Source organism: Eschrichtius robustus, chromosome 3 (assembly GCF_028021215.1).
Source record: "Eschrichtius robustus isolate mEscRob2 chromosome 3, mEscRob2.pri, whole genome shotgun sequence".
Classification (NCBI taxonomy): Eukaryota; Metazoa; Chordata; class Mammalia; order Artiodactyla; family Eschrichtiidae; genus Eschrichtius; species Eschrichtius robustus.
The window spans coordinates 67,631,942-67,651,257 of record NC_090826.1 but is presented as its reverse complement, the minus strand read 5'-3'; the positions used below and the strand labels follow the sequence as shown (position 1 = coordinate 67,651,257).

Genomic DNA, 19,316 nt, shown 5'->3' with positions numbered 1-19,316 from the left:
TCTGAATAGGAGCCTTTATTTCCCTTCTTCTGGTATTACTCCTCCATTGTTTATTGCTGGCAGGGAGGTTAGATAACTTGATGTTTATAGGTGTCTGTGACGAGGAGTCAAACCTGGACCGAATGGAAAGAACTGAATATCAAGTAAAGATTCTCGACTTTTGAACTAGATGATGGGGTTCTGGGCTGTTTTCTTTGGGGAGCGAGTGAGTACATTCTGTGTGGGAAGAAGGGAGCATGGAGACATTTGGATGGTCAGAGGGGCAAACTTGGGTAGAAGCTGCTAGTTCTCCCATCCTTCCACAGTAATAGAACTGGACTAAATTTCCCAGCCTGCCTTGCAATTACAACACATCTGAATTCTCAACAACGTCATGTGAGCAGAAGTGATGGATGCCACTTCCAGATCTGGGACTTCAGGCCTTCATGTTCTCTTCCCCTTATGTGCCAGTTGGAACCCATATGTGATGGCAACCCTGCTTCGATCAGACAGCTGATGACATGGCCTAGGAGGTGGCAGAACAACAACTTGGAAAAAACCTAAATGATCTCAAGGAGAAAAGCTGCCCAGTCAATCTGGACTGTTCACATTGACATTTTTCCCTATGAGAAAAAAAAAAATACACTTCTTTGTCCACTTAAGTGTTAGGTCTTTTTGTTACAGTGGTCTTACCATCACTAGTATATATGGCTGATGTCAGAAATCCATCTCTTCTTATGCTCTGGACCTGTGAGGAAGTCTTGGGGAAAAATTTCTGCCTGTGTGTTTATACACACCCACATGTTCAGTAAAAAAAATATATATATTTAGTGTTTGTCCCTGATTCCCGGCACAGAGCTTCTAAAACACTTGGAATTTCCTGAGTGATAGGAGTGTCTTTTGTTGTTCATAATTAGTGCCTTCTGACTACACTTGAGTCTAAGCTAATGAGGTGACTCAGGGCAGGGCCACTGGATAACCTCAGGATGGAGTTGGTTTGCTGGAAAGACCAAGCATGAGACTAGAAGGTGAGAACATTCAGCCCCACTCCCCCGCCTCCACGGAGGGGAAGGGGATTTGAAGACTGGGTTATAGAAACTCTTCAGCAATGAAGTTTGGGGAGCTTTTGTGTTTGTGAACACACTGACGTGCTAGGAGGGAGGTGCACCCAGAGACCTTGCATGCAAGGTCCCCATCATCAACCCCATACCTTGCCCTACACATCTCTTCTGTTTGGCTGTTCCTGAGTTGTATTCTTTATAATAAACTGGGAAAGGTAAATAAAGCATTTTCCTGATTTCTTGGAGTTGATCTAGTGAATTATCAAATCTGAAGGGGAAAGTCCAAATTTACAGCTGGTTGGAGAGAATACAGGTGCCCTTAGGACTTTTGAATGATGTCTGAAGCGGGGGGCAGTCATGTAGGACTGAGCCTTAACCTGCAGGGTCTGTGCTAACTCCAGATATTTAGTGTCAGAGTTGAATTCAATTCTTGGACATCTAGTTGGTGTCAGAGGATTGGAGAATTGGTGTGGAAACTCCCCACACATTTGGTGTCAGAAATGGTACCCCAAAAAATGACATCACAGGAGCTTAAGCCTACATAGGGTGTGGAGTAATAGGGGCTGACCCTAACACTTTGCTTTACATAAACCCTGCAGCTTTGCCTCTGCACTCTCCAAACTCCTGCACCTCATCAAAGGCAGCACCAACTTCAGACACCACTGGACTGCCTGGGGGGCAAGAACCTCCAGGCTGCTACAGTGGCAACCTAAGAAAATGTTACATTGGACTTTTCTAGCCTCAGAAGTGTGGCTCAGAACAGTAAATGCAAGTGACTGTACATTCTACAGAGAGATAGCAGACCATCTCATGGAACCTGCTAGCAGGTGTCCTCAAACCGATACCGTGACCCTTCACCCATTGTGGTGAAGGCCCATCACTCATGACCAGGCTATAGAAGAGAAGGTGGAGATTGATCAGGTATATGCAGAGAGAGCTGCTGGAGAGTCCTGCATTTTCTGCCCCTTCCTCACTACTTGCCCCACTGCAAGCAACGTGAGGAAGAATTTCAGGATTCTGAGACATCACTTTAGGTTTCTGAGCCTGAACCAGGCCCAAGCTGAGGATAGCAGACATATGTTAAACTGAATGAGAAACTGAAGTTTTGATTTATATCGGACTGGACCTTTTTTTATTAAATTTTTTCCCGGCTTTACTGAGATATAATTGTGGACTGGGCTTTTTAATACCTAAAAATGAAACTATCTGTGACCAGGAAAACTCTAGGATCTGCCTGAGTTATTATCCAGGGGAGAAGCAAGAGACATAGCATGTTTGAAAAGCAATAGACAGAAAGAATCACTCAGCTTTTCTGCTTGTACTCGCCGAGTGCATTTCATTTGAAATGAAGTGTGGACCAGGTTTGGGTGTGAATTCCTGCCTGCTTGGCTCTCATGCTTCCACTGTAGCCACGAATCACATGGAATGGCTGACATAGTACCCATTTTCCACAGCAATATCATTTGGCAGCAATAGCAAAAACAAAAAATTGATTTTTCTAGTTTTTCTCTCTTCAAGGCCAGAGCAATTAGAACCAAGCCCTTAAGCTGAGTAAGAAGAGGTTCTGGACTTGCTGTGAGAGGGAGAGATCTGAGGAAGGGAGAAAGATATTCCAGCACAATAATCATCCCCAAAACAGTTAATGTGAATATTCAAAGACAGCTTTCATGAAGCTATCTTTGGGCTTGAACTGCCTAACTCCACACTTCTTTTATATGAGACGTAAACTGACAACTTATTTGACTTAGTCCTCCTTGATATAATATCAGTCATATGTTAAAGGCTTCTCTAAATAAGAAAAAGAAAAACAAGTTTGTAGAAAAACAGGCAAAGGAAAGCAGGCATTCACACAGGGAAGAAATACAAATGGTGAATAAGTATCTTAAAATATACTTAACCTCAGTAATAACTCAAGAAATATAAATATAAAAAGTGAAATACTGTTTCTTACTTACCAGGTTGGCAAAAATTTTAAATATGAATTATATCTGGTTGGAAAGGGTCTGGAGAAATATACTGTTATTCAACATCGATGGGTCTATAACTTGGAAAATTCTTTTTGGAGGACAGTTTGGAAAGAGCTATGAAAATTAAAACTGCATTTGTATATGAGCATGCACACACGTCCATGCCTGGATGTGTAAAAGTGTAGTATGTAGAAAAAGGCCTGGAAGGATATATAATAAGCTTAACACTATTTCTATTTCTCAGGAGAGGATGGGCAGTGGAATGGAAGAAGGGTATTAATGGACGTTCACTTTTTACACCAGGACTTAAAATTTGTTATTATTTGTAATTAACATTTTTCAATGAAAAATTAGACACACTAGCTTTTCAAAGATTACATAGATATACAAAATATTTTAATTGATTTATTCCTCTTCAAAATAGATTGTTGGCTATTGAGCAGGCATGGTCTACTCAAATTTGAGTAAACTTTGGCAAACTGAACCCTACCTTGTTATAGATAGGTGGTTTAGTGTTTCATACCCCAGTGAAGAGGGCTTCCTTAACTGGTAAGATTGTGAGTGTAGGGTGATATTTTACATCCCTGGGCAGTATTGAATAAGGCTTGTTTTAAGTGATTAAAGATTAAAAATACAATCTTAGGGAAAGTATTCTGAAGTAAAGGTTAGAGAGATTTGCATTTTTGATAAAAAATAATGAATTCTATTATTGGTTTTTATCTTTTCTTCTTGGCAGAGACTGTCTTCAGTTTTTAAGCATGTGTGCCAACGAAATGACCTTCTGCCAACCCAAATTAATGTACTTGTTCATTTTCAGATTAGAATTCATTCCAAATAAGAGCAAGTCTTCTAAGAAATATATATATATATATTTTTAATCTCAAAGATTTAAGAAAAAAAAAAAATAGGTCATTTAAAATATAAGGAGACATTCTTACTTGGTCCTCAAAAGACAGAGCCTGGGCAACATCCCTTGGAAATCCATCAATAACAATGCCCACTTCCTCAGGCATTTGCATCAATTTTTGTTTTATCTCTGTAATTGTTGTTTCCTTTTTTTAAGAAAAAAGATGAAAAACCACAGTTAAACTTGCACTCACAAGTGGTATAAAAATCTTTGCAGAATAGAAGCAAATTATACAACAGTACCTGAGGGGCCAATTCTCCAGTGGTAATTATTTTGGCAATAAGACTCCATTTCCTATTGCTGCTGGTACTGTGGATCTTCTTCCTTAATAATTCTCCCACAGAAATGTACTGAAATCCATAACGTTCAGCGATTTTCAAACTCTGAGTACCCTTTCCACTTCCTGGACCACCTATCATTTAAAACAGGCAAAATTGGGACCTTCTGATACAATAAGAAACACCCTTTTATACAACTATTATCGTCATCTTGAGATGCAGAGTCTAGACCAGTACCAGGGCAGAAACCATTCTACTTGTGGCATTCTCAGTGCTACCTCTGAATGCAGAGAAGGTGTAGATTTAGCCGAGGAAAGGGTAGAATTGTCGTGATTGATTGTATTAGATGAAAGAGACATTTTTTCCCTTATCGATTTTAGTAAACTACTAGTTTTAAAAATTGAATAATGCAGTTGAAAGAAACCACTTCCATTTTTCTGTGTAAACTCTAATACTTTTATCCTCTGTAATCAAAGAAAAATCTATGAGATACAAAAAACAATGACTGCAATGGCAGAAATGTATTACATCCGAACAAAGAGTTAATGTGCAGTTTCGTGAAATGTAAAAATTAGTTTTAACCAAAGGCACACCAATGTTGACATGGCTTATTTAAATCTTTCTTTGAATTGTCTGTTCATGCATCTCCTTGCCTTATATCCTTTAAAACTCAAAAGAAGTTTTATGCAATAAATACGCAGAGTGAATGGAAGAGATCTTTAAGGTAGAACAATTTCATAGAACTCATGATAGTTTTGATTTTGTGATACATTAGCATGAAATAATCAATATTTTGCAACATTAATCAATACCAATAATCAGTAACTGCCATTTAGTTTTTAAAAGCACAAGCACTAAAAAATTATAAAATGTATGTCTCAGATTTTATTTCCAAATCATATTACATCATTTTAGTCAATTTATATTTCTAGACAAGCTAGACAAATTGGAATCTAAAGTCTGAGCAAATTTCAAACTAAAGCACATAACAATCATCCCAGTCTGATTTGTTATTTGTTGGCAATTATAAAAATAAAATATTTTAAAATACTTAATCATAAATTATTGACTATAGAAAAAATATTTTTAAAAGTCAATGATAATAAGTAATGAACTGTTTTTGGTGATATTCACTGAAACATAATTATAATTGGTTAAGCAATATTAAAAAAAATTCAATAGAAAAGTGAGTTGATGTTCTCTCTACTAATTCAATTTATCAAGTTTTTTGAGGGGTAACAATCATTTTACATACCATTATTTAGTACATTTTAAAAAATTCTTGTTGCAAATAACATAAGCAAAAAAGAATGGTGTTTGCTTTGCTTTGTTCTGGATTTTGTAAGAAGAGTTCTGAGTGAGTGAACTTGGTTGGCTAGGGCTTATTTCCTCTTTAAAAATTTTAATGTGCAAAATTCTAAAATATACTAGTATACTGAGACCCTTTCCTTAACCTCAATCCCAAATAATGATCCTAATAAAACTGGTTTTTGCCTTTTCATTGCCTTATTAAACTTATGATAGAAATTTGTTTACATCTTTGACATTGTCTTTCTAAGAAACTCTAAATCCAATCCTATTAGACTTACCATTATAAACTACTACTGTATTAAATTCATTACTTCACAAATGAAAAGTTTTGGTTCCAAATTGCTTTTGCCCTATTAAGCCATGGGCAAACCATGGACTGGCTTGAAGACAAATAGCTACATGATCAACGCCGTCAACAAATTCAAACTAATTTGATCCCTGAAGAATGAAAGTTATCTTTCATAAACTATATTTTCACACCTGATCTGAAAAATCATCAAAATAAGAGAACATATTGAATTTAAAAAAATTCAAACATGCTAAGAAAGTTATGGCACCTTCAAGGAAAAAAATTTTTTTGTCAATTAATGGAGGCATTAGCAGACAACAAAAAAATACGATTAGCACAATTGACAGAGAAGAGCATTAATTGATTGGATGAGTTTGATTACCAGAGCTTCCTAACAAATTAATCTTACTTTCTTCTCCCTGAAACCAGAGTAAGTTTAATTTTGCTATATTTATTTAATTCTACTTATAAATATTAGGATCCATCTAACTCAGATTTTATGATTATGCTAACATAAGAGAGATTCATTAATATCTGTGCCAAGAAGGTTAGCTTTAAAAAAACAAATCTGTATTGCCAGAAGGGAAATTTTGCGTATTTTGATGTGGATATCTGTACCTCCCCCACTCTTTTTCAGGTTGGAACTAATAAAAATTTGTAAGGTTCAGGTACAATTATTTTATAATTCCTCAAAAGTCATAAAATTGTCCCAATTTTCTCAGATAACCTCAGATTCACTTTTTCTGTTCTTCTCTTATCTCAGTCCTCTAAAAGTTATTTACACTCATTGGTTCTGTAACATTCTTGTAATGCATAAAATGTTACAGCACACAGTGTAAGTCTAAAACCAAAATCACACCCTTGGGAAGCAAGTTGATTTTACTGAGTAAAAAAGAACTGTGAAGTGTAGGAGATTTAAGCATTTATATCTTCTCCACAGGTCTTAGTTTACTGAAATAGTTTAATCATTTTCATATAAAATTCACAATGCACAAAAAATTCACATATATGTGCTGTTTTATACAAGAACAACTTGTATTACACCTTTTTCATGGACAATCAAGCCTTCATTTGTTTATCCTGATAATAATCACCAATATTGTACTAACAACAAGAAAAGCAAAATTGAAAGAATATCTCATTATAAAATGGTGAAATAATTTCCAATTATTCTCCACCTGTAGCTCTATTTTTTAATGAAGCATTTCCTTGTCTTCTAGGTAAGAACCCCAAAGTTTTAAGCACACACACAAAAATTCCATCTTCAAGAATAGATAGAGATTTATGGCATAATAGTGGCTGCCATAAACCATGAGAATATTTTGACTTTTAGAAAGCTGAATTCTGTATTCTCATCTTACAATTATTTTTCTTTAATATAACAATTCAGGGATAAACATATTTGCAATTTCATTACACTTATACATGTACAAACATCCCTCCTTCTAGACTGGTGAACTTAAATTCTTGTTCTAGTTTGGTGTGTTTATTTGCATGTTTTTTCCCCAGTTGCCATCATCGTCACATCTTCTGGGAGCAGTACTTCTTTGCTTGGGGGCTGTATACATTTGGCCCTCGGTTAACAGTTACTGACTAGAATAGCTTTAACATCTTATGCTAGATTTTTGCTTTTGGTCATCTTTGTGAAAGCTGAGTCGAATTGGAAAGTGAGACAATGACTACAAATGTTTCATGTTAACAGGTCTCTTCAAAATTTTATCGCTTCTGAGGAAGTTAGAATTTGCAAAAGTGGTCAAAAATGCATTCTGCAAAATTACTTAAGACATTTTCAATATCTAATCCTTGTGAAATGGCATCAGACTGATATTTTCATATTCAACATAAGATTCATAGTGGCAATTTAAAAAATTAACTATTATCCTTCTTATTTTCATTAATACTCAGATGTTACGTGCTGTGTAAAACACTATTCTATTAGATTTGCTTGTCTAATAACATCAAACTTAGATTTTATCATTGGTGCCAGTCTGTCATAAGGAAGATTCATTTATATGAATCTTTACCAACATATTATTATTGTTATTTATTTTTTGCTCTGAAGTTAATAGTGAATAAAAATTCAATTTGTTGAATTAAAGGGAAAAAACATATCATGTTTAGAAAAATTCTAATGGATTCAGCTATCTACGTTAAAAATTAAGCAAATAAAAACCACAAGATGGTAAATCTTGATTTATTACAGAGAATTTCTACAACATTGTAATGAGATTCTATAAAAGTGCAATAAGCATTAGATTATATAATTATAACAATATATGTTTTATTGAAAATTATGCTAAAAATATTTCCATCTACTGTCTCTCAAGCTTTTGTTTCCATTGTTTGTCATTATCCAACTATTTGCAAATATGATGTGTAGTTGACATAATTTTTGAAATGTAAATATATAAACAAAGTGAGCAACAGTATGAGAATTTTGCTTTCTGTCCTCATACCTATGACAAGAATGATTTTTGGTCGAGGTCTAGTAGGATCAAAGACCTCATACTCCTCAATTAACTCCGCAGTCTCGGAGAGGTCTGTGTCACTTTCTATGGAGAATTGATGGATTGGAGGGAGCCGATCATACCGTCGATAAGGAAAGTTTGAATTTTCAGGCATTACTGCAAAAGAGTAAGATAACTTTGAAACGGAAAAAAAAAGCACAATAAAACATTTTTTTGCACTTAACCAATTAGTTGAAGAAATTTAAAAATTAAATGAATCTGATTTTTTTCAACTGGAAGAAGACTCCCGTCCCCTTAAGTCGTCAGCAAACTTTTCCTTAAAGGGCCAGATAATCAACATTTTGGGCTTTGAGGAAGAGAGTCTCATACTCCACTTAGCCAGGAAAACAGTTGTAGACAATAAATAAACAAATGGGGACTTCTCTGGTGGCTCAGTGGCTAAGGATCCGCCTGCCAATGCGGGGGACACGGGTTCGAGCCCTGGTCCGGGAAGATCCCACACGCCGCAGAGCAACTAGGCCCGTGCGCCACAACTGCTGAGCATGCGCTCTAGAGCCCGCGAGCGACAACTACTGAGCCCGCGTGCCACAACTACTGAAGCCCGCGCACCTGGAGCCCGTGCTCCACAGCAAGAGAAGCCACCACAATGAGAAGCCCACGCACTGCAACGAAGGGTAGCCCCTGCTCACCCAACTAGAGAAAGCTGGCACACAGCAACAAAGACCCAACATGGCCAAGAATTAAATCAACCAATCAATCAATCAATAAACAAATAAACAAATGGATGTGCTTGTGCTCCAATTAAACTTTGTTTATAAAAAACAGGCAGTGAGCCAGACTTGGCCATGGGTCATAGGTTGCCAGCCTCTGCCCTCGAGGAACCTTCTTAAGTACTGCCTAGTCTTGCTTGGTAGTTGGTATACATCCTGGTCACCGAAAATGGTGCTCCTAGAGTTTTGTAGCGTACACCTTCACAACGTTCATAACCATATGCAGCGGCCGATGGAGGCAATGCTTATGCACAACGTGTTTCATTTATCCATAAATATAGATATGCACTCACTATGATCCAGGTACTCTACTGTAGTCCAGTGGAATGGTTTGAGTGGCATAATGCACAAAAACTTAAGGTACTGTCACAAGACAGGTAAAGAGTAGCAAACAATTTCTGTATTTGGAACATCTTTCAACATCATTTAACTTTACATTCCCAATATTTATTATCTTTAACCTCCTTGATTTAAAAATGTAACTATGAAGATTTAAATTTACATCTACAACAGCAATAAATCTTTGCTATTTATTGTCAGACATGTTAGTGTGTTGAGGATGGTTCAGTAGAAGAATAAAATAAGATGTAGTCCTGTCCCCACAGAGCTTACAAACTAGAGCTTACATGCTTATATCTGACAGCGGTATGCACACCAGGCAGGATAAGTGCTAAAATGAATATCTCTTATGGTAAACACCATAGGAGTTCAATCGATGGGTAGATCCATTTGGGCAGGAGTGGTAGAAAAAGACTGCAAAAGAGGCAGGACTTGAACTTCGAAAGACTAGAACAGGTGATGAAAAGTGGAAAGTATTTCTCAGTTGGTAGAAATGAAACACAAAGACTCAGAATCGGAAATACGAATGACATGTTCAAATAGATCAGAGGACAGAGCTGGCAAGCCCAAGTGAGGCAGATGCTCTCTACCAGCTATTGCTGTTTGATTCATGGATCTTTCCTTCCTCATCCATGTGCTGGTATTCAAGGAGGCAAAGAGAAGCCCTAACTACCCAAAAAGCACCTGCACAAAGGAGACGGAGGTCACCTGGCCTGCCATGAGAAATCTGGCTAAGCGGATTACTGGATTTTAGCATTGCATAATGCTCACATTTCCTCTGGAGATGTTGATCAGGTAGAACTTTCCATTCTCTGTTGATACAATAAATGAGGTCATTGACTGCTGACTCATGGAACTCACTTTAATTCCACGAAAAGAGTGAAGTAGTCTACAGATGACAGTGGATATTCTTTTTTTTTTTTTTAATTTTATTTATTTTTGGCTGTGTTGGGTCTTCGTTGCTGTGCGCAGGCTTTCTCTAGTTGTGGTGAGCGGGGGTTACTCTTCATTGCAGTGTGCAGGCTTCTCACTGCGGTGGCTTCTCTTATTGCGGAGCACGGGCTCTAGGCACCCGGGCTTAGTAGTTGTGGCACGTGGGCTCAGTAGTTGTGGCACGTGGGCTCTAGAGCGCAGGCTCGGTAGCAGGCACGGGCTTAGCTGCTCCGCGGCATGTGGGATCTTCCTGGACCAGGGATTGAACCGGTGTTCCCTGCATTGGCAGGCGGATTCTTATCCACTGCGTCACCAGGGAAGTCCCAACAGTGGGTATTCTTTAGAAAATTCTGGGAAGGGCTACGTCAGGGAAGGCACTAACAACATTATCCAGTTCTGCCTTGAAATTGAACTGCTTCACCCAACGCAGGGCAAAACTCTAAGCATTATCCTTGATTACCTTCTTCCCTCACTCTTCATATCTATTCCCATAGACTTCTCTCCAAAGCATATCCCAAATGCACACATTTTTCTCCATCTCCACTACCACAACTCTTCCCCAGGCCGCCATAATTTATCTGGACTACTGTAGACTCTACGAGTTGCTTGCTTCTACACCACAGTTCATTGCTTGAAATGTTCTTTCCTTGTTGATCCCATGGCTGACTGCTTCTTGTCATTCACACCTCAGCTTAAATGTCACCTCCTATAAGAGGACTTTACTGACCTTTTAATCTAGGGTAGCCAGCCAGTTAATTTCAAGGACATCACCCCTTATAATAATGCTCTGCACAGCGCCTACCACTTCACCATCTGAGGGGCCTCTAATTCATTCATTGTTTGTCCTCTCCCATTAGAATAAGTTTCATAAGAGCAGGGACCTTTCCTATCTGGAACTTTGTATCCCTGGGAGCTAGAACTATGCTTGGCACAAAGTTAGTGTCCAATAAATACTTGCTGAACCAATAACAAAGAGAACAGTCTTGCTGAAATAGATGATGCCCATGGAGAAAAGCCAGAAGATGGGTAGGTAGAGTGTGGCCACAATGTGGAGGGCCTTGATCACCAGGGTAAAGGGTTTAGCTTTAATCTGGTAGAAAGTCAGCGGAGGTTTCTGGGGGGTAGAGGAATGACATGATGGAATATGAAATATATATTTTAGGAAAATTAATCTGGTGGTGGTTAGAATGGATTTGAGTAGGGAGAAACTAGGAGCAGAAAGAGTAGCAGCTGGGAGGCTGTTAAAGTAATTCACAGGTGAGAGGTGAAGCCTTAGACTAGAGGGCAAGCAGGGGAAATGGAAATGAATGGCTGGATATGAAGGACATGATTCGGATTCAGATATGAGAGATGACAGAAGATGACAGTTCAAAAACAACTGCCAGGTGTCAAGTCTAAAAGAATAAGGAACATATTGCATTTCATCCAGTATCTTTCTGCCCTCTCTTTTATGCTCCAGAAATACTGGGCTTCTCTCCTTCCTGTCTTTATCCTGGCTTCTTCCTCTATGTCAGGAATCTCTGTTCTCTGTTCCCTAGTATACTCTCAATCTCCTCCATCCTTCTCTAGTTGACACCTACTCACCTTTCCGTCTCTTAGTATTAGCATATCACTTCTTCCAGGAAGCCTGCCCTGAACCCTGGCTTAGGTTGGATCCATCTCCTGTTAATATGGTTAGTTCTATAGCATATGGTATTTTCTATAGCATCCATTGTGCTTCTAATTATATTTTTAACACCTGACTTCATCACTAGACTATAAGGGCAGGTGCCATGTTTGTTCATGAGGGCAGGTGCCACGTTTGATCTTTTTTGGTGGCTACATTCTCGGTCTTAAAAGAGTGTCTGACACGTAGTACTCAATAAGTGGTTATTTTATTGCTCAACTGACTCATAGACTGACTTCATGTAAATAAGAAAAGGAGGGCTGGGTTTGAAGCAAATATGATACGTTTGGTTTTGGACATGTTGAGTAAAGATGACAATGAGATATTCCAGAAGAAAAGCTCTACGGACAGTTGGAGCTATGGAACTAAAACTCTTATTTGTGAGTAATTATTTGTTCAATTGTATACAAATGGCAGAAAAAAATGGATGCTCACCTCATACTTACGGTACAATGCTTTAAAGAACTGTCAGCTAATAATTTATCCTTGCTTTTATCATATTTTTACTTAGGAAAGTAATTTGCTTAAAAATTATTAAAATGTTCTATTTCACAGAATAATTTTTCATGATAATTATATATTAGCATGGCTATGTCAATATTTCAGCAAAAAAATGCATGAATCACTTTTTGTTTCTAGAAATAATAATAGTGCTTAAAGTTACGGGGAAGTTAGCAATTTTGTCGATTTTAATAAGCTATTCTGTAAATCATAGTTAAAAACCTACAAAGCACAAATGTGCAAAGCATTTCATAAAATAATATTTTATTATTATAGGATTAATCAGTTTAGAAACCATTTTCTGTATTTTAGCCTACGTTCCAGATATTAGACAGTGTGATACAACATTCTTGTCACCATAGTATGTGAAAGGTTTTATTTGATGATTAATTAAAAGATCTCTGAGTTGGAATTCTGGTAAAGTACTAGCAGATATGGAGATTCTAAAATTAACAAGTGATTTCAGTTCTAATGAAAGTTAAATCTACATTTTCCATTCCTATTTTAGCTTATCCTGCTAGATCAAGAGTTCCAAACTGGTCATCTGTGGGCCCAATGTAGCCTCATAGATGTGCTTTGTTCAGCTCGACATTTTTCCAAAATTTGTGCTTGACTGCCTTTAGACAATGACTGTTCCCGCTAGTTCTGTTCTCTAGTTTGACCACAGTCTCCACCCTTCTCTATTACATACTTGGCCTGCCTGGCTTCTACATATAATCAAGTCAAGTAACAGTATAAAATAGAAGCATTCAAATTTCATTTTTTTACAAAACGGTCACTTTATATAACCAGCTATTCGACTAAGTGAATGTCACATCCTCTTAGACTTAAATTTAAGAACATAAAAATATCTTAGACTAAATCCAGTAATACCTAAGGTTTGTTAGTGCTTTAAGGTTTAAAAAGAAATTCCCCATGTTTATGTCACTTGATTTAACAAGGGCCTAGGGCATGTATTTAACATTGAGCCAGATTCTAACACATGATGACACCCTGGGAAGGAAGTTAGCCCTTTTGGGAAGGTGTATGAACCGTTCAAGCTCACAAAAATATCATTTTGTTCACTTAAGCAGTAATTTACCAAGTGGTGTGCTGCAGTGGTAATTGGTTAAAGGTTCTCTCTTGAGCACCCAAGCCTAAATCACCTAGTGGTGACCCTGCATTGACAGAGAAGGAGTCTTCTCCTCTCTGGAGGTGTTTCTGAGACAACGCCATTTCTGCTTTTTCTCCCTGCTTGTGTTTCTTAAAAATTAACACACTCTGACTTTTCCCCACATCATGTTCAAATAAAATCTAAGTGGGTCATGACTAAGTAAGATAAAACAAACTAAGATTTATTTCCCCCTTGTATTTATTGCAAATAGAATTGTCTCTGCTGCAAATTCTGTCTGTATAACTGAAACTTTTCGTGGTACAATTTTTGAGAATGGCTTAGATTTTGAAAATAGAATGATTTGGGCCACTGGGAAAGAGTTAATTGGTTTCCTCTGATTGGAACTGATTCCATTTTGCACATACTATTGTACTTCTCAATTTTATCTGGAGCCCAAAAGGCTGCTTGGCTGATATTGAACTAATTTTGATAAGCACATATTTCAGAAAGCTGGAATACCATGAATCTCCTCTAGTGAATTCCAGTTCTTAGTTCCAAACTATCCCTAAAATTGTTAAACAAGTTTATGCATCCCATTTCTTCTGTAGCACCCAAATGCCTAATCTCATGCATTGCATTCAGTAGCTGCTAAATAAATCCTTCTTGAGTTAACTAGTATAAACTTTACATGCATTTATGCAGATGCATTAATATGAACTCTGAATTTGGAAACACAGCAATAAGTTAAATCTCTTCTGAGCTAATAAAAAAATGTTGTAGTTATATAATAACTATCAATTTTGTCTGTTATCTACTCATTTATTTGGAAAAGTCTAATTTGCAATTTTAAGAAAAATTCAGTTTGCTAATGTAATTCATTTTACAATGAATGCCCTGGTGGCGCAGTGGTTAAGAATCCGCCTGCCAATGCAGGGGACAAGGGTTCGAGCTCTGGTCCGGGAAGATCCCACATACCACAGAGCAACTAAGCCCGTGTGCCACAACTACTGAGCCTGCGCTCTAGAGCCCGTGAGCCACAACTACTGAGTCCGCATGCCACAACTACTGAAGTCCCCGCTCCTAGAGCCCATGTTCCACAACAAGAGAAGCCACCGCAATGAGAAGCCAGCGCACCGCAACGACAAGGCCGCGCATCACAACGAAGACCCAACGTAGCCAAAAATAAATTAATTAATTAATTAAGAAGAATAAAAAAAACTAATGAAGTCAGTAAAAAATTTCATTGAGCTTTTAGTGAAGTGCTGGACAACGGTATGCAATTTTGTTTGTCTTACCATGGAGGTGATTAGAATTAGTAGCAGAGAGAGAATAGTCACATTACAGGACCAAATATCCTTTTAGGTGCTGGGAAACCTACTAAATTAAATCATTGCCTACAGCTTGTATGGTAGGTTTTAAAGAAAATTGCTCTAATTATAAACTGTCTATTATTCTACGAATACATTACCATTTCTTAGAAAGGATCTCCGTGACTGCCCTCCATTGAGCGGAGGTAAGGTCTTCTTCTCCTGGCTTACAAATGAATCCCACTTCACCTTGTCACAGCCGCCTAGTTCCTTTACTTTCTGTAAACAACTTTCCAAGTACTCTACTGGGTCTTCAGGCTTAGAACACATCAGTCCATTCAAAAGGCTCTGAAATACAACACAATATGCCCACAGAAAATATGCTTTTAAACCACCTTTGTCAAAACAGTGTATATCCTGTCTTTAAATTCTGGGTTGTTTTGATTCTTTGCATTAAAAAAAAAAAAAAAATTAGAGTTGAAATTATGCTCTGATTGAATAATTAAAATACCCCCTCAAATTCTTGACCAATTAGTTTTCAGCTCAGCATTCTCTGTCTTTTAAACAATTAAGGCCAACTATATTGTTTAAAATGGAAGAACCCTATCAATATGAGATAAAGTGCAGTGTGTAAAAATGCCCCAGTCATGATTTATCTCATTCCTACCCATCCTTAAAGGCTCCAAGCCTCAGTTTAAGAGGGTTTTTTAAGGATTAAAAAATGTAAATATTTTGTAAATATAATGTATTTTACATACATATAATGTATGTAAATATTTGTAAAGTACATATTAAGTGCCTGGAACATAGTAAATAATAAATGTTGGTGGTTTTAATCATCATCATCATCATCATCAGGAAGTCTCCCCTGAGCCCTCAGGTTGGCTTGTGGACCCAACACCCTTCCTTGGTGTTCATGATACCCAGAAAAAACTATCTTACCTGTCATTCATACTAAAACCACCAGTTTATGTGTTGGTCTCCTCTTCTAACCTATAAACTCTTCAACAGTACAGTGTGGGTCTTATTTATTTCGCAATATCCAGCCTCTGACACTTTCCTTCGCACATGGTAGGTACATACTGAACTGTTCTCTACTTAGAAAAAAAATTTCACTCAAAACATAAAGACTGAGTTTAAAGAAAAACATTTGATATATAATAAATCACTACAATATCCACTGAAATTGCAGAGGAAAACCTGGTGTCTGATATTTCATAAGTACTAATTTCTAAAAATGCTATAAATTTGGAAATGCTGATTCCTGGGAACTGAACTGATGTGCAAAATATTTTCCTTTGGAATATTTCATGGAAAAAGCATAGAGGATTATTATCACCATTATTAATGCACAAAACATACACACTTTGAAAAGCTGACATCTTTCCTAAATACAGTATTTTATTTTCAAATTATTCTTGTGCAATTTGCTCTAAATGGTAGGCAGTTCCTACCAGGTACATTTGTTCTCTGAAATCCTAAATAATGTAGGTTAGAATGTTCAATCAGAGGAGTTCAGCTGCAGAGGGAGCAGAAAAACAACCAGCAAACATTTTTTACTCGGTCTACTTGAGTCAACCCTTTGAGAACTTGAACAATCTAATTTGATTTGCCCCAGTATTTAAATTAATTGCCAAATCTTTGCTCTAAGGTACAGCGATACAAGATCAATATATACACCATAAGGTTAGCTAGAGTTAAGAACTCATCAGGGGAAAGTGGTTTTTGTTTTAACATTTAATCTAAAAATGCAAACACATTTCAAACTTGAACCTACCAGAGATATCCCATTTAGCCCATGTGATGTTTCAAGTCAGAAAGAAATCTGAAAAGGTCAGTTAGATACAGCTAGTTGCTTGACAATATGTAGATTCAATAATCAATCACTTGGTCTACAATGGTGTCTAGTATCCAGAACTGTGACCAATGTTTTGGGCTTGATAGATATCTAATTGCTAAACTTTGTATGCCTAGAAACTTTGTATACCTACATTGTGGTTTTGAGGGAGAAAATCTCCCTCAAACTTAAAGCATTTGCTTTTGCTGTCTACACTCATCACATGGAGAACTGCCAAGTTTTACTTCTCTCTTGTGCTGTGCACAGCACAGATTCTTCTTACTGGAAGGATGGAGCTTTTGGAGGTCACCAGCAGTCTCCTTCCAGCTTCCCATTGCCTTGTATTTAAGTACACTGTATATCTGTATTTCACCTAAGCAAGTTGACTTCCTTTCCTGGGTGTGCACTATTTTAAAACACCCATTCATATGCAGAAAAGCCAAGGAAAAGCATAGCACCTGAACAAAAATGCCTGCCATCACTTATTTGCATACACTGTAGATTTTCATACACAAACTATCAAAATTCTCTGTGGTTACCAAGGGGGAAAAACAGTACTCACATGTATACAGAAAAAAGATGTACTATTAAGAAGCACTTTGCAATCAGGTGGCCCTGTTGCAGATGTTTCTAATTACTCTTTTAGGGATGACATTGATCTCAGTAGTTGTATTTATGACAAAACCCTTCAGCTCTTCATCTCCATATTTAGTTTTTGAAAATTAAAAAAAGAAAAGAAAAATTCTTAACAAGAATCCTGCACACCCCCAAGACCTGTCCTTATGCAACACCTCCTGATTATTTTCAAATACTAGTAACGCACTCGCTAGATTGGGGTTTCACATACTAGGCTTGTGCTCAGTGGGCGATTTACCTGGAAATCTTGTCTTCAGATGGACCTGAAACCGGTGGCTTATGGAGGTGAGAGGAAAATGGAGATCTGTAATTATGGCGGCCCATTTAAAGATAATTTGGGAAAACAGAGACAAAATTATTTTCCCAAGTAGTGTTATAAAATCCCTTTTAGCAGAACAAACCCCCCAAATAGGAGAAAGAGCAACGCATAACTTTTAGTTTACTACATGAGACTACAGTCTATCATCTTTCAGAAATGGGGGAACAGGTTTCAGAGCCCGCTCTATGAAGCTTGGCTTGCTTCCATTTTTTTTTTTTTTTTTTTTTCCTTAACCTAAGTAAAAACACGTAGGATTCAGGAATGTTCTAAAATTCAAATACGGAGAGAAGGAAAGGAAACAAGACGATCCGCGACGTAGCCTATGGTTTAGAACTAACCAAGGTTCTGGTTCATCCACCAAGCCTCCTCTCCCACATTCCCAAAGTGTTCCCCATTCCCCGGGTCTCTGGTGCAGATGATGCCGTGATGCGGTCGGAAGACGGGAGCAACAGGAGTCACGCCCGCCTCGCCACTCCGTCTCCGACTCGCCTTCTCTAGATGGGTTGGTGAGGGCAGGCGAAAGCTATGGGCTGGGGAGGCGAGGAAGGAGAAGCATCCCTTCCAAGGTGACGGGGAAACGTGCTCAGGAGTTCATTCACCGAAAGCGCAGAGCAGCGCTGGGTGACAGCCACCCGGGAGGCAGCGCTGCACTTGATGGGTTTGGATTTGTTTTTTGCATCTTCATCCCTCTCCTCCAAGCTTTCCCTGTGGAGGGCTGCTTTCGTCCTCACTTCCCCGTCAACGCGGGGGTCCCAACCCTCGGCGCGCGAAGGGACTAAGGCTCTCGATTCCCAGTTCCGAGTCCTTGCTGGCTGCTGGGCGCCAGCGTACCCACCTAGCCTGATCCTCGCCCCGGGAGAGCGCGGCCGGCCGCTGCCAGCAGCCCATCCTGGGGGTCCACATGGGAGGGATGCGCTGGGGGCAGCCTGCTTCCAGAACCCGGTTCGAAGACAAACTTGATTTTCGAGATGGAGGCTTCTGAGTCCAGCCATCCGACAAGGACCCCGCAACCCGCCAGACAGACAGCTACCCCTGGGCAAGCGGGCGAGCAAGCTTCCGCAAGCGCCTTCACTTCCGTGCCCCGCGTCTGCAAGGTGGGACGGGGAGCGGCCTCTCACCCGGAACCCCGGGCATGCCCTCCCCAGATCCTCCCGTCCTCTCTGCCAGACCTAGCCCCTTACCTCGAAAAGCTGCGGGATTTCCCTCCGGGCCAGATACTCCTTGGCTTCGTTGGTGTTCATGGCTGTTCCGCGCGCGCCCTGGGGCGCAGGCGGGAGGCTCCCGGGCTGCGGCGATCTGGGCTGGGGCTGACGGTGTCCGCGCCGAGCGCCGCGCAGCCCTCGCTCTCACGCGCAAATACGCGCTCGGCTCTGCCTCCCCAGGCCGGGCGCCCCCTCCGCCTCTCCGCGGCGACTGTGGTCTCAGCGCTCCCGTCGCCCCCGCCGCGGTGCTGGTCCCCACGCCCGAGCTGCGGGCTCGGAGCCGCGGCTTCCCGGGCTCTAGGCGGCGCGGCCGCCAGCGGAGGGGCGGAGGGGGCGGAGGAAGGAGGACAGCGCGGCGGACGCCAGGCAGCAGCCCGCCCGCCTGCTTGTCCCGCTCGGCGCGCCGCGCTCTGAGCCTCCCGAACCCGGCCTGCGGGCGGCGACGGCGGCGGC

General features: G+C 39.4%; 1 protein-coding gene across 4 annotated transcripts in view; it reads right to left on the bottom strand.

Moving 5' to 3' along the window:
• AK5 (adenylate kinase 5) overlaps window positions 1–18,902 on the bottom strand; it is a 243,579-nt gene extending 224,677 nt beyond the window's left edge. For 3 of the 4 annotated variants that reach the window (XM_068538034.1, XM_068538036.1, XM_068538035.1), the window contains exons 1-5: window positions 18,843–18,902; window positions 15,031–15,217; window positions 8,249–8,344; window positions 4,157–4,326; window positions 3,946–4,059 (exon numbers count right to left, since the gene is read on the bottom strand). In XM_068538034.1, coding sequence (XP_068394135.1) covers window positions 3,946–4,059; window positions 4,157–4,326; window positions 8,249–8,344; window positions 15,031–15,217; window positions 18,843–18,902 — 627 coding nt within the window. Of the gene's footprint in view, window positions 1–3,945; window positions 4,060–4,156; window positions 4,327–8,248; window positions 8,417–15,030; window positions 15,218–18,842 lie in introns of all 4 variants that reach the window. The other variant, XM_068538033.1, reaches the window with a different exon arrangement.
• Window positions 18,903–19,316: the final 414 nt, after the last annotated feature.